This window comes from Canis aureus, chromosome 9, assembly GCF_053574225.1.
Source record: "Canis aureus isolate CA01 chromosome 9, VMU_Caureus_v.1.0, whole genome shotgun sequence".
In the NCBI taxonomy this organism is placed as follows: Eukaryota; Metazoa; Chordata; class Mammalia; order Carnivora; family Canidae; genus Canis; species Canis aureus.
In genome coordinates this window covers 64,870,106-64,894,710 of record NC_135619.1, presented here as the reverse complement: position 1 = coordinate 64,894,710, position 24,605 = coordinate 64,870,106, and the positions used below count along the sequence as shown (strand labels likewise).

The 24,605-nt window shown below is 57.9% G+C and overlaps 1 protein-coding gene and 1 long non-coding RNA gene across 8 annotated transcripts in view; one reads left to right on the top strand and one right to left on the bottom strand.

Moving 5' to 3' along the window:
- Positions 1-24,605, top strand: part of TTC7B (tetratricopeptide repeat domain 7B) — a 250,364-nt gene that overhangs the window by 215,738 nt on the left and 10,021 nt on the right. For all 6 annotated transcript variants that reach the window (XM_077910343.1, XM_077910344.1, XM_077910342.1 and 3 more), the window contains one exon: positions 4,472-4,674. In XM_077910343.1, the coding sequence (XP_077766469.1) occupies positions 4,472-4,674 (203 nt within the window). The remainder of the gene's footprint in view (positions 1-4,471; positions 4,675-24,605) is intronic.
- LOC144321047 (uncharacterized) lies at positions 12,367-17,151 on the bottom strand. 2 transcript variants are annotated; one of them, XR_013386753.1, is made up of 3 exons: positions 14,987-17,151; positions 13,904-14,142; positions 12,367-13,273 (listed from the first exon to the last, which is right to left on the bottom strand). It is a non-coding gene; the product is annotated as an uncharacterized LOC144321047 (long non-coding RNA). The 2 variants fall into 2 exon arrangements; XR_013386752.1 differs by lacking the exon at positions 14,987-17,151 and having other exon boundaries at positions 13,904-14,904.

Here is a 24,605-nt window from a genome sequence, read left to right as displayed (position 1 = left end):
AGGCATCGGGAGAGCAGCTGGGCCAGGGCCTGGAGGGGATGGACGTCTCCCAAATGCAGCTAGAGGATGAGGAGCTAGTCCTGCCACCCCACCAAGCACCTGGGGAAGGAGTCCCTCTGGACAGGTTGACCCCACCACTCAGAAACCCAGAAATAAGCATCAATGGTGCAGCCAAGAGCCTGGCAGAGGCATGTGGCCAGGCCTTCACTGAGGAGAGCCTGGGCTGTGTCGCCACAGGGGCTGCAGGCCCAGCCCAGGGCCCAGCCCAGAGAAGCTCAGGTTAGAACCTACACACACATGCAAAGCCCCTGCCTTCTTTTACTTCCAACCTCCCTCAGACAAAGAGAAAGCAAAGAACAGTTCCAGGGCAAGTGGACAAGGGTGCTGCCCCCCCCGCCCCCAGGCTGTAATGATGTAGCACCACAGTGGGAAGCTCATCCAGGCCCTCAGGCACACTGTTATATGACAGTGAATTCATGAAAGCAGGGTGGTGCGCCCTGGGAGCACCTGCTGCTTCTAGAAGGCACCTTGTGCTCACCCTGGGGGCTCCTTAGCCCACCATGGGCAGGGCTGTCCCACAGCCAAGCTGCTAGGGTTTATTTTCCAAGCACAGATCAGGGAAGCAAGGTTTGGGGTAAAGGAGTTGGTTTTAAAGGGTCAGGGAGTCAGCTGGCCTAGCTCCCTGCCTGCCTGCAGGCCTCACATCTAAGCCTGGGAGCACTCGAGTCTTTTCCTTCCTCCGTCTCTGCCAGACCTCAGGTGGGTGCAAGGTCTGTCAGCTCCATTATGGGTACAGCCCTCGGGCCATCTCCACCTTACACTGTGGCTCCTTTGCGTGAATTTCAAAACAGGTGTCCCCTCTGAGTAGACTAAGCCCCGGGGAGCAGGCTTTGCTGGCTGGACGCACCTGTGTGAGGAGCCACCTGGGAGCCCTCTGGGCAAATGCAGCCTGCGCCGGGCAACACGGCCTGCCCTGCAGAGTTCAGACTGGATTGCGGCCCTGCCATGCCCGGTCACTGTGCACAGTGCGCAACCTGCACGGCTCTGGGCCACTTCTCCTTGCAGCTAACCCATGTCAGAAGCACAAGTGAATGAGGAAACTGAGCCTGTGCAGGACTGTGGGTACCGCTGGCTCCGGGTTCCCCAAACCCTGAGGAGGCAGCTTAGTTGTCAGGCCTACACCACAGAGCTCAGCCCTTTCAGATGATGTCCCCAGATGGTTCCGCAGATGATTTCAGAAGGGCCTCTCTGCACAAGGTGTGATGCCACGCAGGGGCAGAGGGGACTCAACCGGGCTGGTCCAGGAACGTGGCCGGCATGGGAGGCTTGCACGCTTGCAGGTCACGCAGGACAGGTGGACTGGGTGAGCGCTTCCCGGGGCACACACAGGGCAGGCGAAAGATGGGGGCGTGCAGAGAAGGCCCGGGCAGGGTACAGTGTGCTGGGGCCTAGAGCAGGGAGGGTCGGTCTTCACAGGTGCCCATTCAGGGAGGCATCTGGGGCAGAGGGAACAGTACAAACAGGCATGGAAGTAAGATGGGGAACTGAATGGGGCTGGGGCGGGGGTCGAAAGGTGGCAGGGCTCAAATGGACCCACTGAGGAGCAGCCAGGCCACGCATCTGTGTGCCCCCCACCCTGCGCCAGGGGCACTGGCTCCTCCTGTAACTTCTGAGTCCCTGAAAAGAAGTCCCAGGAGGCCTGGTCTCTTTCTCCCACTTGCATAATCGTGGCTCAGCGGGGTCTTGTCTTCCGATCAATTCCTCAGGAAGGAAGCAGTAGCCTCAGATGCATGGCTGGGGATCCTGAAGACCTATGGTCCCATGGAGGACCCTCCTAGAACAGGGCTCACAGGCACACTATCATGCTGCTGTTTGAGCCCCACCCACCCCCCGGCCCCGACCTTGATTCTTGTTATAAAAATTCTAGAAGCCTTCAGTACCCCCTTCCAAGCTGGTCCCTTTTCCATAGTAATTTAGGTGGCAACGGCCCCATGGGTCATCCCCAGTTCAGCTCTGGGCCCTGTGGACCTTAGACACAGACACGAGCCCACTGTGAAAATGGGAGCAAGTCCAGAGTCACGTGTCCCCGGCCCCCTCAGGTCACCTAAATCTGCAGCAGGTCTGGCCCAGGGATGGGGTGGCGGCGGGACGGGGTATATCTCCCGGGAGGGGGGTGGGCTTCTCCAGGGCCCAAACCCCAGGCCAGACTCAGGCACCCTTGCTCCTGCAGAGTCCCCGCGTGTCATGGGTGCTTAGTGAACACCTGGGGAGCTGGACCTCCACGGGAGGTGAGTGAGGCCGGTGCTGCGCCGGCATTGCTGCCCTTGGGCCTCAGCTGGCAGGGGGCAGCCTGTCACATTGCATTGTGAGCACCCTGGGGGCTCCCCTGTCCAGGAAGCAGCCCACAGGCTGGAAGAACAGACAGGAGGTACGGGCCCATGTTCCCCGAGGCCCCCCGACCAAGCCTGAGGAGTCTGTCATTGGTGGACGTGATCTCCAGGACAGAGGGGCTGCTTTAGGAGAAGGGCCATCCAGGGTGCTTGAGGTCAGTCAGCTACACACCTGCCCTCTGCCAGCCTCAGGGTTCGAAGCCCGAGGTGGGGAGATAGAAGGCTTGCCATCCAGGAGCAAACCCAGGCCCCCCGCAGAAACTCATGCAGGGCCACGGCCCCCAGAGAGTACAGAGGCTGGCCTCCCTCGGAGGGGACACCTGGGTCAGAGACGGCTGCCCAGGCGGGTAGGCATTGAGCAGGCCTCGAGGGAGCCCGGGGCATCGGGGACAGTGGGTACACAGCTTAGTAAGGGCGACAGAGCCAGGCACCACCGAGGGCTCCAAATTCCAGGCCAAGGGATCCATATGAACGTTACTTGGGGGCAGGGGAGACACTGTTCAGGCCCCAAGCCAAGATCTGCCTCTAGCTGGCCTGGGATCTGGGATGGGTTGTTACCTCATCTGTATGATGGTGCCAGGCACTGGGATCCTGTGGACCATATGCAGATGAAAGGAGAGGGACACCTGGGCTGCCCAGTGGTCCGCATCTGCCTTTGGCTCAGGGCGTGATCCCGGCCCTGCCTCTCCCTCTGCCTGTATCTCTGCCTCTCTCTGTGTCTCTCATGAATAAATAAATAAAATCTTTAAAATTGAAAAAAAGAGAGACTTGAGAGCACCTCCTGGCACAAAGTGCATGTTAGCTACTGTTACTTTGACTGTTATCGTTCATTCATTCATTCATTCATTCATTCAGCAAGTGTTTCCTGAGCCCTGACTGTGCCGGGCGCTGTTCTCATAGCAGTGAGCGGCACAGACACGGTCCCTTGGGCTCACGTGGCTCACGGCCTCCATTCCAGAGGGGCGCACACACATCACGGGACACAAATGGGGTAAACCTCCCTGCCCTAGTCGAGGCAACTCCAAAGTGGCCTCCAGAAGAGGCTCGGGAGGGCCACACAGGGAAAATAGCAAAACCTTTCTATTTTTGCATTGTGTTGTTCTGGCCTGCATCCTACTATACGTAATACATCACCCTGTGGGTAAATCGAGGTGTAGGTGCAGACGTTTCTGGCTGCTGGGAGTGGAGGGTCAGTGGTCCAGGCAGGAACCCATGAGCCAGGGCTGCCCTAGAGGTAGGAGAAGGGCCCAGAGCATACCAGCCACCGAGGAGGACTCCGGGCAGTCATCCGGGCCCATATGGCCAAGGATGGAGGAGGAGTGTCCGATGTCCTTGAAGACACAGGCCTGGCACCGGGAAAATGGTGGTGCTAGGATCACAGGGCACTTGAGTGTGCCCAGGAGACAGGCAGGTGGCCAGAGCTGCAGCAACTCAGGACCCCATAGGAGAGCACTGAGGCCTCAGAGGGTCATTTCCTGGGCGGAGGGTCATTTTCCTGCTTTTTTGAAAGTGACAGCTTGGTATTCAACAGACTGTGTCTGTGCTGGACGTTACTAGTCACGGGGTGTGGTGACCTTCACTGGTTGTCATCCCATCACGGCCTCTCCCTGTGAACGCTGCCCAGCATCAGGAGAACAGGCTGGAGGGCAGAGCCGTTGCCCTGGGTGCTGTGTGCATCACTTTACTTGCCCTTCGTTCGGCTTATCCCCAAAGGTGTCAGAGTTGAGGGCAGGCGGCCCAGATCCCCAGGAACTCTAGGTGGGCCCTGAGTGAGCATGTCCTCATAGGGGGGCAGAGGCAGACAGCCCTAAGTCCCCTCTGGCTGATGGTGACACATGTCCTCTCCGAGACCCAATAGCAGGAGTGACGAGTCCCCTCAGGACAGGGGGCGAGAAGTAGTGTCAGCCTGCAGCTGTCTCCAGTCGAGCTGGGGGACTGGCTGGCTTGGGGTCCTGCATATTCCAGAGTCCCGTGGGGCCCAGGGGGGCTGCAAATGCCCCCAACCAGAATCACGGCCTTTCACAGAGCCTCCAAAGGACAGCGAACCGGAACAGCATCTGCCTTCTGCTCTCTCCCCACAGCCGAGGTCTACATTGGCATCGGGAAGCCCGCAGAAGCCACGGCCTGTACTCAGGAAGCTGCCAACCTCTTCCCGATGTCCCACAACGTCCTGTACATGCGTGGCCAGGTTGCTGAGCTCCGGGGAAACCTCGATGAAGCCCGGCGGTGGTACGAAGAAGCCTTATCCATCAGCCCCACCCACGTGAAGAGCATGCAGCGACTGGTGAGTCTCTGAGCCGGGCCGGGACCCTCCTCCTGGACTGGGAGCACCCCTTGGAAGCAGCAGGCGGCTCATGACCCCTGAACCCTCTTGCGGTTGGAAGGCCCTGCACTTAGCCTGCCAGGCTGTCATGCTGCACAGAGCCAGCAGTGCCATGGCCATGTGGCTCACATAGCCGGGGCCCTGGGTGTTGGCAGTGCTCAGCCTTAACAGCCCTCCCTAGCAGTCCCGTTCTCTCAAGGGGTGCGGGGGGGGGGGGGTTCACCGGGTCCCCGGGCACTGCCTCTGTCACCTTAGTCTCTGTGCTGCTCGAGGGCTGTCCACACCCCAAGGAGACTCTAGCTTGTCTCCGAGGCCACTGGCCAGCAGGGGCAGCCCATCCAAGGAGGGAGGATCCAGGTAGGTCACCTAGTTTCCACACTGCGTACAAGTGTGGTGGCCCCCCCAGAAGTGCACATGCACCCCTCCCAGGTGCCCAGGCCAGAAGCCTGGGGCTGCTCCCCTGATCTGCTGTCTCCCAGCCCAGAGCCAGCTGTCCCTCTGCCTGGGTTTCGGTTAGTGGGGGGCAGACTAATAGTCTGCAGAGTTCCCGTCACCACTCTGCGTCAGGCACGTGTATTGAGCACAGCTGCCCCCACAAAGCCGGTGGTCTTTTGTCTTCCCATGAGAGCCTGAACCGTAACTAAGAAGTCACCAAAGTCTGAGTGGCCAATGGAAAGCCATACGGCTTCTCTGGGCCTGCGTGCCAGGGCCGGGGGCCAGGATTTGTGCTTCTTTCTCAGTGGAAGGCTATGTTGGATTCAATCACCCGCAGGAAGAAGGAACCTTAGAGTGAAACCGAGGTGGCCCTTGGGAGCCTGGTGTCCGTAATCAGGGTTAGTGTGCCGTACGAAGAGCGAACACTGGACAGGGGGTCCGAGAACCAACCCTGTGGGGTCAGTCACTCACTCTTTATCTTTGGGGAGAAAGACCCTAAGCCATCTGCACTCGTTTTTCTTTCCATAAAATGAAAACAAAGCAACCAAGGTGGACGGTGAGTGTCATCCAGCTCTAGGAGTGTACAGTTTTGTACCTAAGAAGTAAAGCGTTCTCGGAAGGACCCCAAAGCCCTTGATCTCTTCCATCTCTCATAGTCATAGTGCAGAATGTGCAAGGGGCTCAGCAGTTTCAAAAATAACTAACTACTGGTTTTCAGTTTTAAAAATAAATCAGACCTTACCATAATTACAGCTCCTTGATTTTTTTCCACCTTCCCTTTATGAGCATTTTGTAGCTCAGTACAGCTTTATAAATAATTTTACATATTATCCAAACATTAGTCTGTTTGATTAAAAATATTACATGGCTTTTAATTTCTGTCTCTCTATTGTAAGAGTGATTTGTAAAGAGCTTTTCAGATCTCTGCGCTTTCGCTAGAGCGTCGCAGAAGAGCTATCACCAACACTGTGTACCCAGCCTTTTTATTGAAAAGGAGCAAAAAAAAAAAAAAAGAAAGAAAGAAAGAAAAAGGGAGCAGCCTGTTTCTACCTCGGGGCCTATGAATTATTCAGACAAGTATTTCTTGTTCATCCCTGAGGGGAACACATGAGACAAAAGATCAAATAGGAAAATCGCACTGGGAAAGTTTTCTGTTTCACCTTTGGAGGTTTTCGAGACACCCGAGCTCCCCAACAAATGTCAGGCGCTTTCCTTTCCAAAGGAGCTGCTGAGCACCCAGCCAGGGGAGCCTGTGAGCTGGGCCCAGGTGAGTTGACCCTCAGGCAACGGTTAAGCCTCTTCTGGCTCGGGGGCATCCTTGCCCCCAGAAAAGAGTAATCAAACGCTGAAGACTTCTCTCAATGCGTCCCAGTATATTCAGAAACCACCCAGACTGGAGACAGGTTGAGACCAGCAGGCCTACAAATGTTAAGGAGTTTAGATCCTTGGATTCTCATACCGCTCAGCGGTGACTGTGATCAGTGTGACTCCCAAAGGACAGCTTGGATGGCTCTTTCTTGGTGACTGTGTAAGAGATGCACCCTGCCCTGTGTTCCCCAGATGCCCCTGCCCCCGCCCCCAACACATCTTTCCTGCCTCCATCCCCAGGCCGTGCAGGAAAGCTGTGTTTCTACAGCTTGGGGGCTAAGAAAGGACGAAGGTGGCCTTTGCAGTGTACCCTCAAAGCCGAGGATGAGGCCCCAGGCTGGAAGGGGTGTGAGATCAGAATCCCAGCTCTGTCACTTCCTGGCTTGGGGACCAAGGGCACATCACCCTCTTGCTGCCCAGTGTCCTCAGATGTATGCACGGGGGTCATTTTAGCACCAGACAAATCGTAGAACGGAAACCTCTTATCAGGACACAGAAGGTCCCACCTCTGCCCCTATGGAAACCAGACGGGTTTGCAGGCCCCTAAGTTAAGGGGAGGGGTCAGCAGAGAGACCCAATGCCCTTTTTTACCAGGCTGAGTTCCAGGGAAGAGCCAGGGGCTCGAGACTTTTGTGGCGGACGGGGCTGGAAACGGCCAAGAGCCTGACACCCTGCCTGGCACTCAGGGCAAGGAGTGTGCAAGCCAGGGGCTGGGCCAGGTCAGGGCGAGGCTCAGAAGAGCCAAGTGAGAAGGCCTTGGAGACAGGGAAACCACCAGAGAACCCACCAAGGGAGTTCCGGGGAAGGACCCGGTTGCAGGCCCATCACAGAAAAAAACAATGGAAAGTGTGTCTGTGCCGGTGGCGGTGGCACGGCTAGGCTCAGGGAGGAAGGAGGGGAGCTGGAGGGACAGTTGGAGGGAGCTGTTGTGGAGGAAGGAAGCGGCGACCACTGCAGGTGGAGCCCAGGTGGCAGCCAGCGACAGAGAACTGAGTACGGTCAGGAGCTCGTTGGTTCGGAGAAGAGCGATGATTCGCTCACTTCTAGGGTTGTTGCGGCGGGAGCCGGTACGTAAGCAGGAGCGCACGCCCCGTAACACGGCAAAGGAGGCAGTGAGGCCTGGGAGGCAGGCGCTACCCGTTAAAGTTAATAGAAGGTCAGACTTGACGAAAGAAATGGACATTCCACCGCCGTGAAAATTAACACTTTTCTCATAGTTCGAGCCTTCATCAGTGTGTTTAAATTCACATATAGAGAGAGGGGAGAGGAGACATCATGTGTTTACATTAATAATGAGTTGGCACCAGACAAGGAGGCAGAGGGCTGAGAGTGGGCAGGTGGGGGGAGCCGTGAGCAGAAGGGATAACGAATTACAAAGTAACGTGGTTGACCAGGGAGGGCATTCAGTCATCAGCCTTCTTCCAGAGACTCTAAAGGCATATTTTCAAATCATTTTTGCATAAGTGACTACATTTACATACATTTGCATACCCTGTTTCGTTCCCAGCACCCAGAATGAATTAATGCAACACGGAGCAACCGTCTCCGCACCAGTTGTCCTGTGATCTGGAGTCAGGAGTGGGGGCAGCAGGGCTGTCAGAGGCTCAGGGCAGGAGCACAGCCTCCCTGGGCAGGACCACCCAGGCCGAGGACAGAACTACCAGGACCGGGACAGGCTTTGCAAACAGGGGCATCTGCTTAACATGTGGTAACATCAGCCTGGACTCTTGGGGGCAGTGCTCGAGATTGGAGGGCAAAAAAGGGGCAAAAACTTTGAGGAGAGGAACACACGTGGCAGGGAGCCAAGCAGGCCATGTGGAGAGGAGCTGCTAAGGCTCCCTGGGAGGGGAAAGTATGGCTGAGAAATGAGTGTATGTTAGACTGGATTAGTGGGAAACACGCCTTCCTCCAGAGCACTCGACAGGGTGAGAAAAGGTGCGAAACAGGCAGGTGGCGGAGGTCATCCTGGGTTCCACACAGTGGACAGCATGTGGGACAAGGAGGTGGAGATCCCAGGAGGGCCATGAGCTGCAGGGGCACCCAGCCCAGGGGAGCACGAGGCTGGGGGTGAGCCAGAGCCCGCACGTGCACAGGGGGGCAGGGGGAGGGCTGGCATGTCATCCCGAGGGACCAGCCTTCACCCAGAGCCCGTCGTGTACGACAGAGACCGTGATCATGCAGAGCTGTTCCTCAGAGAGGAGAAAATACAGGCTAGAAGCACCAAGGGGCCATCCTCTTGAATGTCGACGTTCCCAGGACAAGACCTAGAAAGGGACCGAAGGCCGTGAGGCACCCAGAGGAGGGTGGATAGAAGAATGGGGAGGGCGGTACAGTCCTCCACCTGTGCCAGCCGGAGGAAGTCGTGGGGAGGGGCCTTTGGTGGAGCTCCCCACGGAAAGGGGAAGGTGGCTGAGAAGGGAGGCGGCTGGGGGTGCCGGGTTGGGTCAGGCTGTCCACCCTAGGAGTGGCTGAGGCCTTGCCTTCTGTGGGAGGATCCTAGGGCATGACAACCCCCGAGGTCAGTCGGGGTGGCTGCATGCGGGTGGTCTCATCACAGGCCATCTTTGAGGCTTTGCTCCGCGGTCCTAGGTCTTCTGAAACATCAGGAGTCTGGAGTAACGTTAAAACGTCAGAAGTGGCGTCGTACTTCTGTCCCAAGGGAGTGAGCACGTTAGTACGCGGCTGGCAGAAGGGCCGGGCCGCTGGCAGAGGGCATGTTAGGGAGACGCGGGCAGCGGGTCTGGAGGGAGGACCTCGGCGCCCAGCGCGGCAGGTCGGGGCTTATGGGCCCTCGTGACATTTTAAGCTGTTTTCACAGCCCTGAGGTTTGATTTGCCCCAACTTGGCTGGCGACAGTGCTCAGAGAAGTTCTCGGGGACCCGGAGTCCCTTCCAGCTGCGTGTGCTTCCTGGAGGAAGGCCTGATCCCCGCGCAGGCCAAGCCGTGGGACGAAGAGAGGGTTTGAGGTTGGGGGGCTCAGGCTGGCCGCGGGCAGCTTGCCCTGCCAAGTGACTGAACTCGGCTCATTTTCTCGCACGCGTCTTTTCACGTGTCCGTCTGTCTGACGAGATTTGGGGGGATGTTGCTTGTGTCTCACGTTTCATACGCTGGAAGCATACTTCTGAATTTGGGCATCTGTTGGAGAAGGGACGCGGTGAGCCGGTGAGGAGCTCGCGGGGTGACCCCGAAGCGGGCAGCCTGTGTCTGTGCATCTGTCTGTCTGATCTGTCCGTCAGGCTGGTGACCGGGCCTGGGGTGCAGGCACACCGCGCAGAGGGTGTTCTGCAGAGTCTCCGTCTCCCTCCCGGCGGGACGGTGGGCAGGAGCCTAACCTTGCCTAGTCCAGCGAGAAGGCGCTTGTATCCATTCATTGCATCTGACGTACTTCCTGGGCTTTAGGAAAAAGGATTTTAACGTTGAGAAGAGCAATGTTTTTCTTTGAAGAAGGACTTGATGCACCGTCTAGCTGTCCTCCCTCCCTCCACATCTGTGTGCTGCTTGATAGGACCCTTCAGTGGACAAGACTCCGTCCCTAGTATCCTCACCCGTGACTTTGCCGCTGGGGAACCTGCTCTCCGGGACCCACCCCAGGCCGCGTCGTATGTTAGGAGCAGAACCAGGGCTGGGCGATGCTAAGTGTGGACATTTGAGGAGTCACCCAGGCGTCTACAGCTCAAGTGACAGCACAGCACAGAGGTGGCAGGGGTGAGGGAAGGGGAGCCTGGCGCTGGGTCCCACTTGCCGGGGTTCCAGGTTCACATCCCAGCCTTGTCCCGACCAGCAGCATGGCTTGGGAGAAGTCCCTCAGCTACCTGTCCGTCCATGCCATCAGCCGTTAGGGCTAACCAGAGTGTCCCTGATGGTGTTACCGTGTGGTTAGATGAGCTAATACAGGGGCACCCAGAGGGCTCCATCGGTGAAGCGTCCACCCTCGGCTTGGGTCATGATCCCGGGGTCCTGGGATCGAGCCCCACATTGGGCTCCTTGCTCCGCGGAGAGTCTGCATCCCCCTCTCCCTCTCCCTCTGTGCTCTCTCTCTCTCTCTCTCAAATAAGTACATAAAATCTTGGGGGAAAAAAAAAGTTAATTCAGGCCACATAGCATGCCATAAACATTAGCTGTGAATGTTGCTGTCCTCTGTAATTTGGGTCGCGTCTATGATGGAAGCCCTGACAGCAAGACAGGCATCTCTTTTCCAAAAGATCTGCCCACGGGTGTGGCTTTCCTTCTGAACCAAATTTCAGCAGCCGGAGGAGCCGAAATAAGCATAGATGATGGCACGTGCTTGGCCAAAAGCACATGCTTTTGCCTTGATGTCTTCCTTTCTGTTTCTCTGGAGCCTGTAGCCCAGCTTATTAGGGTTGAAAGATATAGGAAGGGGGCATGTCCCTTGCAGGCAGAGACAGGAAGCATGTCTCCTGGCTGGGCTGGGGTGTGGGAGGGGGCCAAGTAGGGCTGCTGGGCTGGGGCACAGAGGGTGGGGGTCAGACCGTGGTCCTGAACAAAGCAGAACCTGCCATGGAGCCCAGCTCAAGTGCCATGCCCCTGAGAAGCCTTTCCTGACACCTGCCCACCCACCAGCAGAGGGGTCCCCAGCCCCTTGACTCCCCTCCATTGAAGCACCTGTTGAACCAACATAGCGTGCTCGCTTCACGGATCTGTGCTTTGGGGGAAGGGCACAGACCAGGGGCAGCAGGTAGATCTGTGGGTCAGGGAGAGGGGGAAAACTGGTTCAAAGGCCAGCTTGACCTTGACAGATGCCACTGTTACCCTTTTGCAAGCGAACCTCCCCCCCCCCCCCCCCCCAGGGCACTGGGTGCTATTTCCCTTGAATAGATTTTGGGCAAATATCATTGGAGCAGGATTGTGTTTAAATAATCAGCTTAACTGTGCAGAGGCCTGTGGATGTTGTTGGCTTGGCCTTAGCACTGTCCCTTCCAACGTGGACAGGGGCTGGGGGACACGGTACGTAATTTTGTGTGAGACCATGGAGGCCAAGCAGCTCGTTAATGCGACAGGATGGGAGTGTATTATAGGCCAGATCTCAAAGGGAGTGTGTTGTGCTGTAAGGTGGGGCTCCCCAGGCTGACCTGCAGCCCCTGCTTCAGAGGCCCAATATGGTCGAAGGCCCGAGGGGCAGCCCTGGGACCCTGGAGTGGGGAGCAGCGACTGCCCCTTTCAGGTTCATGCACTCTGCCCTGTGGTCCCCAAGTATGTTCTTCTTTGGGACTCCAGGGCTCACCATCCTCAGGCCAGAGACTGCTGGGGAACAGTATCCAGGCCGCCCTGCTGGGGTCTGCCGTGGCCTTCCCAGGCCCATGTGTGTCCCTTGGTGGTCTCTATCTGTCTCCCTCAGCTCGGTCAGAGAGGATCACCCCCTTAGAAGCTGACCTACCACAACCATGCCCATGAGAGGCCTAGTTTCAGGCTAAGATTTGAAATGGTAACTTCTAAAGAATGGTACTTTTCCTGGAGGGACCCCTGGTGCCCTCTCACCGCCCCTCCTCCCCAGAGGCGCTCACCCTCAAAGCCAAATGCCAGGTTCTACGGCCTGACCCAGAGACAGGTGCCTGGGGGGCTGAAACGGCCATCCCCAGGCAACCTGGGACACCAAGGCAGGCATGCTGACACAGCAGTGCCATGGGATTGGGGTGGTACAGATCCAGGCGGTAGCCCCACCTCCAACACAGAGAGCCCCTTCCCAGGCCCTGGACTCTCCAGAGGCCCAGGTCCCCACCAGTGTCCAAGAAGGTGACAGCCTCTGCCCTTGGGAGTGCCAAGGGGGGTGGGGAGCTTGTCTCCCCGGCCTAGAGCAGCCTTGTCCTCTGGCCCCCGTGCACCATACTAATGTCATTAAATATCATTTTTTATTTGAGAAAAACAGCGAAACCTCACGCCCTCTGTTCAGACAAATTCCCTTGTGAAGTTGCCGGCATCCCCCCACCCCCATCACCTCTCCCCAAGGACGCTCTCTCATCCCTTGATGGTGACTCAGGATGCGTCCTTCGCCATCTCATGTGGCTCCCTCTGTGAACGGCAGGCCTGCTGTGTTGTTCAGGGCGCGACTTCTGATGTTGGTGCCAGGCCAAGGGAGACTCTGCTTATACCCTCACCCCTACCCCAAACCCAGGTTCAGGTAGCTTCCCTGGTTTCCACGGCATCAAGACACATCCCTCGCTTTCACTCTGGTTTTGAGGGTCGACTCCTCCTGGGAGGGAAGAGAGAACCATGCTGTCGCAGCTGGGTTTGCACAGTGTCCGCACCTGTTTTGGGGTAGGTAGAGGCACAAACCATCCGAGTAAGGGGAGGGACTGGAGATGATTTGGGGGAAGAACCAGGTAACTGAAAGGTTTTTTTATGACTCAAGCTTCGTCCTCACGTTCATTTGAAAATACGTAATTTTTAGCTTAAAGCGCTTTCTGTTGGTTGGGTGTGTGTATCATCCTTGGAGTGAAAGGAGTGTCCCCCTGGGAATGGGGGGCTTCTGCGTCTGCCTCACGACCCCCATTCTTGCCAAACCCCCCAGAAAGCTCTCCCACCGCAACCTGTATCGTCGGTGCACAGGTACTCCCTACGGACCATCTCTGCTTGCTCTTCGGACCCCTCCTACAGCTGCGGTGTCCTCTCAGCGCTGCCGGGGAGACACGGCCTCAGGGCCCCTGTGCTTCCTCGAGGGCTGAAATCGCAGACCCAGAAGCAACGCGGGCCCGGCGCAGGCCCCGAACACAGGCCATCACCGGGCCTTCCTTTGCTGCAGCTTAGGGGGAAAATTAATTCTGTGTTGATTTCTGTTTTCTGTGCTAGAGTCTTAGATGACTAATCACAGACAGCGCCATTCAGTGTCTCATTAGTGACTATGATCTAAAATTATTTAAAATCTGACATACTCTACCCAAACCATTTATTCTTAGAAATCCTGCCCCGTTGTTCCAGGACCGTTTGGCATTTCACTTCCATCGCGTTCCCGCCTGGCCACAGTCACGGCTCCCTGGCTTGGACCAGACGGCAGGATCCAAGTTTGCCCTTCTCTGCGTTGTTCTGAGTGTTCCCAGATCGCTGCCCCCAACTCCCCAGCCTTATTTCAGACCTCGTTGGATTTCAGCACCTGCCTCCCCAAGGCTGCCTGCCCCGGGGGTCAACAGGAGGGCATGGCTGCCACCACAAGAAGGTGGGGTTCGGGGCCACTTGCACGGGCTCGTGTCCCCTGGCCTGTCCCATGCCTCAATGGCTTCCATGTCGTTTGATGCTGGTCCCAGAGACTCCCCACTGAGTGCTCCTGGGAGGATACCCCAGAAGTTTCTCCCAGGTACTGCTTCTAGCTTTTCTTCGTTCAGTATCAGGGATGAGGCCCTAAAGCAGCCAGGATGTCTTTGGACCTGATGCTCACCTGAGCACTAAGGCATTGTGGGATTTAGAACACCAAGGAAATTCCCCAGTCTGAGCACCCGCCTTCCACAGGTTGGGATGCTGATGCCGGGGCCGCGGGGCCATGAGTGGCAGACCCACCTGGAATCCCGACGCCCTCACTTCCCAAGGCTCCATGCCCACCACATTCTCTGTCTGCGATACGGACCATAGCACCTGCCTTCTCGTGCTGGCTGGGGCTGGAGAGGAGATGGGCAGACCCTGGCCCCAGAGAACCCCGCTCATTTCTCTGGGGGAGGAGGGGCTGTAGGGCTCCAGGCCCTCTTGGTCACACCGCATCCCCGGAACTTGCATCCTCTCTCTTTTGCCCCCAACCAGAGTCCAGACTTGGTCTCCCCGCTGGCCTCCGACCTGGCCTAGAGGAGCCCCCGTGCCGTGTGGCACCCCTTTCTCCCCCCGTGCCCCATCCATCTGGGTCAGCAGTGTCAGCACTGATTTATGAGCCCCCATGGGCACAGCGGGGTCTCCAGGGTAGACTTTGGCACCCCTCCTGTTGCCAGGGGGGAGGGGTCACTCAGGAGAAAGGAATGACAAACGTCCCAAAGACAAAATACCAAATATCACCAAGTCTCAGACCCTCGGGGCCTAGGAAGGTGGTGGCTGGGAGCCAAGGCAGGCCCAGCTCTCTCCCCTACCCGCCCCCCCCCACAGATCACAGAAGCGTGCTCTGGGCCGGGTCCTCAGACACCCCCTGCTCCGGGAAGCCAGCGATCGCTGCCAACCAAGGACTGGGATGTGGGTGCACAGAGGCTCCATTCTGGGGCACTGGGGGAGAGACCGCCTGGGGTCCAGAGGCGACCTTGCCCCTCACGGGCCTCCCCAGGACCCCAGCAGCCTGCTGTGGGAAGAGGACAGAACCATGGGTTGAGGCCCCCCCAGCTCCCAGATCCAGGCTCCCACGTCCTGAAAGCTCCCGGCCCCTGGAGAGCCCCTCTGCCAGCGTTCCCGGGCCTATAGCACACCCCCCTCCCAACGGTTACTTGCCCTCTTCCATGCCCACCCCCCAGGCTTCCCAACTGACACTCTCATCCCTCCTTGGCCTCACCTGCTCAGTATCTATGGGACCCCCCCCCCATCTCTGAAAATATCTTTGCGGGAGTTGTCTCTTCTTAAGCCTCTTTCAGAACATCCTCAGCTGGAGGCTTGGGAGCAGGAAGGGACCCAGACATGGGCACCTTGTCTGTCTGCGTCGGGTGCTATTGTGGCTTTGCCTCTACCGCGTGTTCACCATGGTGACCCCTCGGTAACTGTCACAACAATTACATGGCACAATGTGTGTAAGAGCCCGGTTCCGTACCAGATGCTGGACTAGAGCCTCGAGTCTAGAAGAGGAGCCGTAAACATACAGGAGCCTGTGTAGGAAAAGTCCCAGGGGCTCCCGTAGATGGAGGTACAGGCCACAGGCTATCTGGTCACATGGGGAGGGCAGGGGGGAGGACAGACACGGCTCCACCAAAGGTGTGACCCAGGGCCCAGGTGTCAGCAGCTGAGTGGAGGTGCCGACTCTTCCCAAGCTGGGGACGGATGGAGCTTGAGTCCATAATAAACAAAGCAGCTCTTGGAGATCTGTATGGGACCGTTGGGGCCAGGTGCTAGGTGATGGGGAGGAGGTGCTATTAATTTTTTGAGGGGTGGTTCTGTAAGGAAGCATCCTTATTTTTAAGAGATTTCGGCTGAAGTATTTAGGGACGAAGTGTCACAGTGCCTGTAATTTTCTTTAAGATACTAACTCTTGCCCCAAAAATAGATAAAGCAAGTGTGAAAGAAGTTAACGGTTGTTAAATTTAGGTGATAGGTATGGAGATGCTCATTACATTAGCCTTTCTGATTTTCCACATGCTTGAAATTCTTCAAGATTAAAACAGTTTAGGGATGTCTGGGCTGCTCATCAGTGAAGCGGCTGCCTTCGGCTCAGGTCATGATCTCAAGGTCCTGGGATGCAGCCCTGAGTCAGGCTCCCTACTCAGCGGAGCCCTCTCCCCCCTGCTCATGCACGTGCGCTCTCTCTCGCTCTCTCTCAAATAAATAAAATCTTAAGAAAAGAGAAGAGAGATAAACAGTTTAAAACTAAGTAACATGATCAGGTTTGCGTTTTGGAGAGATGGTGCTAAAAGCCGTGGAGGATAAGTCAGGCGGTAGCTAAGAGACCCGAGTGCCGGGGCCCAGCTGGTAACTGTCCGAGAGACAGTCCAAGATAAGAGACTTTGAGAAGGCAGATTCAGTGAGGCGTGGTGAGGGAGTTGGAAGGTTCTCGTGTGATTCGCAGCCACCTGGGGCAGGTCCCTGGATGGATGAGACCACCTCCACGGTACGAGGATGCGCAGGAGGAGGGGCAGCTAGGGGAAAGAGGTTGTAAGCCTGTCGTGTGGCTGCCTGGGTCTGGAAGCATTTCCAGGGCAGGGGCCATGGTTGGGAAGCCGCGGTGGCCTGGAGGGGACAGCTGAAGCCATGAGAGGACATGAGACCCATTCCCAGCTGGACTGTGAATCAGAGAGGGAGAAAGAAAGAAGGCCAAGGGCAGAACCCAAGGAGGGAGCACCAACACTTGCAGAGCAGGAGAGAAGTTTGGCTAATGAGGAAATGTACCTTGTGGTCACTTGCAGTTTTCCCACCCACCCAGCGGCCTCGAGGGCCTGACCCTGCCAGCGTCACAGGCCCTCTACAGCCTCCACTCTGCTCCCGGCTCGGGGCAGCTGGCCCTGGGCCCCGCGGTGCTTGATGGGAGGCCCGTGAAATCGCCATGCAGAGGAAGGGTGTGGGAGACGGACATGGTTCCACACGGAGGAGCTGGGGGCCTGGGACTTCTCTGGGCCTCCGAGTCTTTCTCCGTGAGAAGGGATGATGATGGGAGAATCAGATGTGATCACTTCGTCGTGGGAGCCAGGCGGACTTCAGCGGCGTCTAACAGTGACTGCACGTGCCTTGGTTCCTAGGACAGACGTGAAACATCCCCTCCCGTGTCTGCCTGAGACCAGATTCTCTTCCCAGGTGACGGTGTCCCCAGGGAGGGCGGACGACCATCAATGATAACCACCAAGGCCTTTTGGGCAAGGAGTCTTAGACACACACACCCCACAGAGCCTGGGATCTGGCTTTGCCAAGAGGTCAGTCTTGATTAGACCCGTCATTGCCACGCTGGCTGATGTCCTTCCAAATGAAGCAGAAACCGCTGGCCCACCCTGCAAGGGAGCCTATGGCACATGACGCTGAGTCTGTCTTCATCAGGAAAGGAGGAAGCATATGTCTCCTGTGGAAAGTGGCCCCTCCCCGGGTAGGGACCTACGTCCCCACAGAGTTTCTCTCACCCTGCGCGTCGGGGCAGCGGGAGTCCAGCCCGAGGCATGGGGCTAGAACCAAAGTGGAAGCAAGCGATCCCCGCGGGGCTCTCCCAGAACGAACCAGAAGCAAAAACCTTCTTCTTCCTAAGGACAACATGCATTTTTCCAGGCCTTTCAAAGCCAGGCAGGTCAATCGAGTTATAATTGGCAATCTAATTAGAACTCCCACAAGCTGTTAAATTCTTTACCTGCTGCCTGGCATCTTCCACGGAGGTGACACACCTGCTTCTGCCTTTGGGATGATCAAAGAAAGTCGACCTACAGTCCCATCCTTCTTGCCGATAGCAGCCCCCCCCAGCCCTCCCCACCACACGGCACGGACGCCCACACACCCACCAGCAAGTGCGACATGGGACACAGCCCAGTCGACAAGAAAATTGGCTTTAGAGAAATCTTAGGCTCGGAGCTCCGTGTTGCTGAATGATTTTTTTTTTTTTTTTTTTTTTTTGGAGACCAAATGGAAGAAAACAGGGCCCCCAGCCCCATTTTCCCAGAGTTCCGAGGGCGATTCCATGACGCTTTCAGCCCTCCCCCAGTCCAGTTGCTCGATCACAGATCTCCCTGTCTGCATCCTTAACCCTGAAGAATAGAGCATGTTTTTGCTGCTGCCCCCACCCACCCACCCTCCAACCATCAAGGTAGCTGTGTGCTTTGGCCGACAGGACAGGCGGGTTTCAGGGCACGGGTGTCACCTCCTGCCTGCTCCATGGTCACCGTGCTGCCGCACCAGGCCCTCTGGCAGCAACTCCGGTCAGGTGATGCGGCCGCGCTGCTCACCTTTTCCCAGCTCTGCCCGCAGGACGCCAGCCACGGTGGGAGTATTTATACCACGGAAACTGGCACGCGCTACAAATCACGGCTTTTTCTTTTCCTTCGGGGAGCCAGTTTAGCAGAGCAGCACCGGACTCACAGATCTAGCCGGTTTGATGGGGGGAAGGAGGCAAAGGGGGATCAGTGCACATGCGCCCAGAAGAACACCAGTGTCCCCGACTCAGGATTCCCGGCATAGAGGATGCTCGTGGCACAGACACAGCGGAGCTCACCTTGCCACCCCAGATGGAGACAGGACGGCTGAGGGGGACTCAGGGTGCAAGAGTGAGACTCAGGATTGCCCGGGGCAGGCGGCAGGAAGGCAGGGGTGGCTCAGAGCCACAAGACTTACATTTGAGCCCCAGCCTTACCAGATTGGCCATTCGTATGACTTTGGACCTTGTTATCCTACAGAAGTGAACATTCCACCCTCACAGAGCTGCCGTCAAGGTCGAGCGCAGCTCTGAGCACCTGCCTAGCACGTACGAGCTACCGACAGCTGCTCGCCTTCTAGGCCTTCCTTGGCCTAGAAACAGTGTGGCTGTGGGAGCCGTGTGTGAAGCGAAGAGGTCCCCCCGGAGGCCACAGGGGATGGACCTCAGGTCGTCTCCACCCCTCTCGCACCTGTTTTGGAGTCCTGTGCCTGGGCCCTGGGCTGGGGAGAAGGCCCGATGCTCCTCCCACAGCAGGTGGCTGGTGCAAGTTCGCTCAGGCCCAGGGCCTCTGTCTGGGGGAGTGGGCGCAGCGACGCGCTTGTCCCCTTAGGACCGATGGGGGACTTTTAAGGAAATGACGCTAACCTGGATGCTGATTTGTTCCATACTGAAGCGGCTCATGGTTAAGAGCTCAGTTGTGTCGGAAAAGAAAGCACTGGGCTGAGTCTCTGTCCCATTTCCGCAGCGGCCGTGCAGTTCCCTGATGGCAGCTGTTCCCCACAAGGCCCCAGCCGGGCTGCACGGTCACTGTTCCCAAGTCCTAGGACCGGGTCTAGGAGCCCCGGGGAGCAAGTCTTGGCAAAAACCCAGGAGTAGAACTCCCCACTTCTGAGCAAATTGCCTGTTTTCTTTCCTCACTAGATGGTAGCTTTCTTCAGCCCTGGTGCAGCAGGAATGCTGGGGGGCAGGGGTGCAGGGAGGGGCAGGGCACAGGCCGCTGAGCTCCCTGCCTGGAGTCTATGCTCTAAGTTCTCTTGTCATTTGTGGAAAAAAAATTTTTTTTTCCGAGCCCTGTCACTTCCAGCTCTCTCCATCAGAAGTATCTTATCACTTTTGTTTGTTTCTGTTTAAACATGGAAAAAATAGTCCGTGCCAGACCCTGGCAGGGATGGGGAGGCGCCTGCCAAAATGACCGAGTCCCCGGCGGCGGGTAGTGAATCACCCGTGTCCGTGTCTCAGTGCATTGTCCAGAAAACAGCGGTGTGACTGTGCCGGGGGTCAGGGGTAACAGGAAGCCCAGGGCCAGGAGCCCCCATCAGGGAACACTCAGACCTGGGGAGCACCCTGGCTTTGGATCCTCCTGGCAGGGGCTTGTGGAGCCCAGGTGAGCCTGCATCCCCAGGTGGCCTCCGGGCTGGGGTCTGGAAGCCTTGCTGGCCATCTGGGCTGAGGAGCACACCTGTCACCCTTCCACCCAGACAGCACCCTCTGCTCCTGAGCCAGTCACTGGGGACACCAACCATTGAGCCCAGGGGTGCAAGTTGGCCTGGCAGCTGGGCAAGGTTGCCACGCCCTTCTGGTGGACCTAGGCCTGACAGGAGGGGGTGACCAGCCCACAGCAGGGAGAGGACACCCCCAATGCCATTGCCAGTAAGCGTCTACTGGGGCCACACAGGCCTCTGGGGATACAGAGGTGAGTCTCCACAGCCCTGCCCCGGCTCCTGAGTTGGCACACAGTCCTCTGCACTGTGGGCTTATGGGGTTTCATCTCCCAGTACTGCCAGGGTGCCCATCCCCTGATGCTCTTCCACGCCGGGCCCCGGGCCTCCAGCCACTGGCTGCCTCTCAGGTGTCAGAGAGACGCTGCACTGCATGGCCTAGCTGCCTTCGGGCCCCCCCGGCGCTCAGCTCGGCCAAGACCAATGCAGCGCAGCCCGAAGCCAGGTCCCCAGGACCACCCTTGCAGGTCTACGTAGGCCTCTCCTCCTCCAGGAAGGCCCCTGCCCATCCCTTCCTGGCGTGCTGGGAGCAGTCTCCCCCATCCAGTCTGCAGAAAGAGACTCTGCCCTATAGTGTTTTGTGCTTGTTTCTCTACTCAACACTTAAGGCCTGAAACCACAGGTACAACAGGTGATCCCAAAAATTATTTGTTGGGTGCAAGATTTTTCCAAACCCTAGAATTGTCATCTTGAGCATTTGCTCCATTACTTTGTTCTAGGTTGGAAAAGTGAGGGAGAGAGAAGCTTCTGCCGAAGGTGGGTGCCTGGTGGTGGGCCCCAGAGCAGGCTGGGGTGACATGCCCTTCACGGGCAGGATGCCCCCCAGCCCTGTGCTCCTGCCCCAGGGAAGGCCAGTACTTCTTGGTGGGAAGAGCCGGGACAGGCCTGTGCTGTGTTTGGTGGTAAATGGTGAGAAGCAAGTGCAGGGACACCCCTGGGAAGGTGTGACACCCTCCCCCTGCCCCATCAGAGGCCCGATGAGGGTCACAGGGAAGGAAGCCCAGCGCTGGACCTCAGGAATGGGGCAGGCACTTCCAGGCCTCTCTCACCGCCGGGCCCAGGGGGTCCCAGCAAGCTCTCGCCTCAGCTCACGTGTATGGATATTCCCGGGAGGACAGAGAACCTCCAGCTGGGGCCTGGCAGACACGTCCCCCACCACAGCTCTGGGCCGTGTCTCTCCCTCCGTGTCCATCATCTCCTGGGGAGCGAAGCATGTGCCTGCACCACCACCAGTCTCTCCCCTGGAAGCCGGGGTCCCCAGCCCCCAGGGGAAAGCTGGGCCTGAAGTTGACTCAGAGCGTCCCAGAGGCCCACACCTACCTCACTGGCTGGGCAGCCTCCCCAGAGGGTGGGAGGCTGGGCCTCTGTCTCCGGGGAGTGATTAGCACCGAACTTTCCACTGCGCAGATGAGTCGGGCCATGGGGCCGCGGGGAAGCGCTGACTTCCAGGCTGCCTGCACCGTTGTCTCTGCCCGACTTGTTGTTGGGGAAGGTAGATAAAAATACATAAATAAGTCAACCAGGGAGCTGTCGAAATTAGTCAACAGGAGTCTCTTGCCCATTACCAATGGAAAAGTGCGAGCGAGGGAGGCGCGTCAGCACCCACAGAAAATGCTGGCTGGGACGGGGCAGGTCCCATGGCACCAGGGCCACGCTGTGGCTGTGCTCTCCCCTAGAAGTGGTAGCCGATATGCACGTCCACGCGGGGCCTCTGAGCTAACATGTGCTGCACCAAGGGGGGCGGGGGGGCGTGCAATTCAAACAGCAAATTGGGGGAAGGGATGGTGGAGAATCATCTAGAATTTTACCAAGAATTGCTACAGGTGTCAGAGTAAGAAGGATGCCCGGCATCCCTGTGTCTTTCTGGGGGAAGGACCCCAGGGGTTCCTCACCCTGCCCGCCCCCCCACACACCTTCAGCCTGAGTTGCACCAAGACAGACCTTCTCATCTATGTCCCCGGATAGTGCACGGGACTTGCCCCGTCTGACATTTCTCCAGTGGGTCAGTGTACCTTGCACAGCTGTAGAGTCACTGGTGCCGGTGTTTGTACATGCGAGTTTGTGGAGTTTGTGAGTGCCTGGCCCCGGGCTGCGGGGGGGTGGGAAGCGAGCTCGCCCCAGAGGCCAGTATTTCCCAGTGGGTGCCCTCGGCCTGGCCTCCAGGGCAGGTTCCACCCCCAGGCGTTAGCACACAGATCAAAGCCATTCACCTCCCAGGGCTGGGGGGTGCTATGCTCGGACCTTGGGGGCAGCTCAAAGGGAGGGTGGAAGCTGATGCCTTTTTAGCCTTTACAATGCTGAAGTCAGAGAAGGACTCAGACATTTTTTTTTCCCTAAGTCTCCTCCCCACTCCTTATCAGGAAGAGCAGGCAAAGATGGGGAGTCAGAGTGCCAGATGGCCTGGCCCTAGTTAGGGCATCGGAACTGCTGGGGATGCAGGGTACCCTCCGTCTCTGATGTGGAGTGTGACCAGTGTCTAAATGATCTCAGCCACCAGCAGACAGTACAGGTGGGGGTGGTTGTGAGAGGAGCACCACGGCCGAATGGGAAGGGGCTGGGCTACAGGCGCACGGTGCTGGGGAAGGTGGGCATTATTCCCCATCAGCCCCTCTTGGGCCCCGTGGTGCTCCCTGGGGCTGGAGAGCCCATGCCCTGGCCCCACTGGATGTGCCGGCCCCCTAAGTGTCCCCATCACCCCCGGAGACCCTGATCCCCTGACCTGGAGGAGCGTAAGCTGGTCCTTGGGAACCGGGTTCTTAGACCCAGTGTGGCCTCTGCGTGGCTGGGTACCTGAGCCAGGTGCTTGCCCACCCAGGACCCCTTCTACATCTCTCTGCCATCGGTAAGGCCCCTCCCAGCTGCAGCTGCCCCCACACCTGTCTGCACGAAGCTTTAGAGGTAGAAGTAGCTGTGTGGTTGTGAGCCAGTCACCTCCTGGACGCTGAGCTTCCATTTTCTCATTTGTTAAAAAAGAAAAGGTGGGAGGGTTGTGTTCCGTCTTCTGGAATGTCCTCCCTTCTCCTTCCAGCAGGCCTTACTGTTCTGGACGCTGGGCCTTCGGCATGCACAGCGGGCCCAGCCTGGCTCAAGGGGCTCTTCATCTGGGGTGGGACCCACAGCACAGCAACCCCACCAGCCCAGGGAGGGGCAGTCTGTGCCCCTGAGCTCCCAGCCCTCAGCACATGGTGCCAGGACATGCACAGGTGCGCAGTGACATTTGCGATCTAGGTGGAGGGCTTGCCCATTCGGGGCTCCTGTTACCCACCCATGACCCATAAGACTGGCCCTTGGGGACGCCTTGGCTCTGCTCTGCCATCCTGACCGTGCTCTGGGCATCACTCTACACCAGGACCAGGCTGTGAGTCCTCGGTGCTTGGAAGCTGCTGGCGGGCTGGCTGACGGTAGGCCCTCCCAAGTGCTCTGATGATCCCCAGTGACTGTTCTCTAAAAGCCACCACAGCATGCAGATATTTTGGCACCGAGGCTGAAGTACCCAGTTTCAAAGAAATTAGGCCAGAGGAAATATGGGGCCAAACTGGGATTCCTGCGTGAAATCCACGCGAGGCCAGGCAGGCCCTGTGGCTTCTGGCCAGACTGGCCCCATCCTCACTGCTGGCCTGTTTCCTGCCTGAAAGCCAGCCTGTCACTCTGTTGTTGCAGCTTCAGCTCCTCCAAAATATTCCAAACCATTCTGGAAGGAAGAAACTTTGAAAGATCCTGCCGGGCAGACGAGTCATGAAAAGGAAAAGCCACACTCACATTGTCTTGGAGCTTAAGGGCTCCTTTTTCTGAACCCACAGTGTGGTCCCCTTTGGGTGCTCTGCTCAGTGATGTGGGGGTAGGGAGGCCTGGGGTTCCTGTTCCTGTAACACCCTGGACTGCATGAGAAAGAGAGACAGGCAGAGAGAGAGAGCGCTTCTGGAAGCTTTCTTCCAATCCTGAGGACTATCAGGTGGAAAGGGGAGGGGACTTTTGCCACGTGACTCCAGAGGACTCAAGGACCATCAAAGAGTGGGAATTAGACACAACGCCTAGTGAGGTCTCCACACGGTTCAGATGGCTCAGTGTGTGGTGTGGGCAGCCCAGGGCAGTGGTGAGCTCCCCGTCCCTGGAGGGTGTGAGCACAGTGGGAGGCTGCCTGGCAGGGCCTGCAACAGGGGCTCCTGCGTCATGAAGCAGAGGCCTGGACCCCCACCACCACCACCACCGTCCCAAGGCCTTCTGCTTCCATGGATGGTTGGCTGCTGGTTTGGGAAAAATTGGGTTTTGTTTCCTTATGAGTTGAGGTCAATGTTAGAAAGGCCTGGGCTCCAGAAGGCACGTTTCTTCAAATAAAACATTTGACCTGGAAAAGAGGCCCCCCATGAGAGCACAGCCTCCCATGGCCGCAGCTCCCCTGAGGAGCAAAGGTGCCCGCAGCCTCTGGGAAGGGCGGGCAGGGGCTGGGGTCTTTGCCTCCCCCTCCTGGAACACTCGGCATCCAGTTCACCCTGAGGGCAGAGCCCCCCCCAGAGGGGGGCAGGGTCCTGCCCAGGCCTTCCCCAGGCCTGCCCCGCTGTGGCCGCAGAGCATCCATCTCTGGCCCCGTCTTGTCGTCGGTGGTGTGAGGCCTGCTCACCTGGAGGCCTGGCTTCGGCTCAGCTCCTCCGCACAGCCTGTCCCCAAGGGCCCCTCCCCAGGGCCGCTCAGCCCTCATCTCCCTCCTCCCCTTGTCCCCCTCTCTGCTCTGCAGCCCCCGTCCCGGGTGCAGGATGGCAGTGGCCCTGGGCTGGGAATGTTCTGTCCCTGCGTGAAGGCCCGGTGGGGTGGCTGGGACCTGGAGGTGCTCACGAGCCTGCTGTCTGTGGTAAGACGGGCCCGAG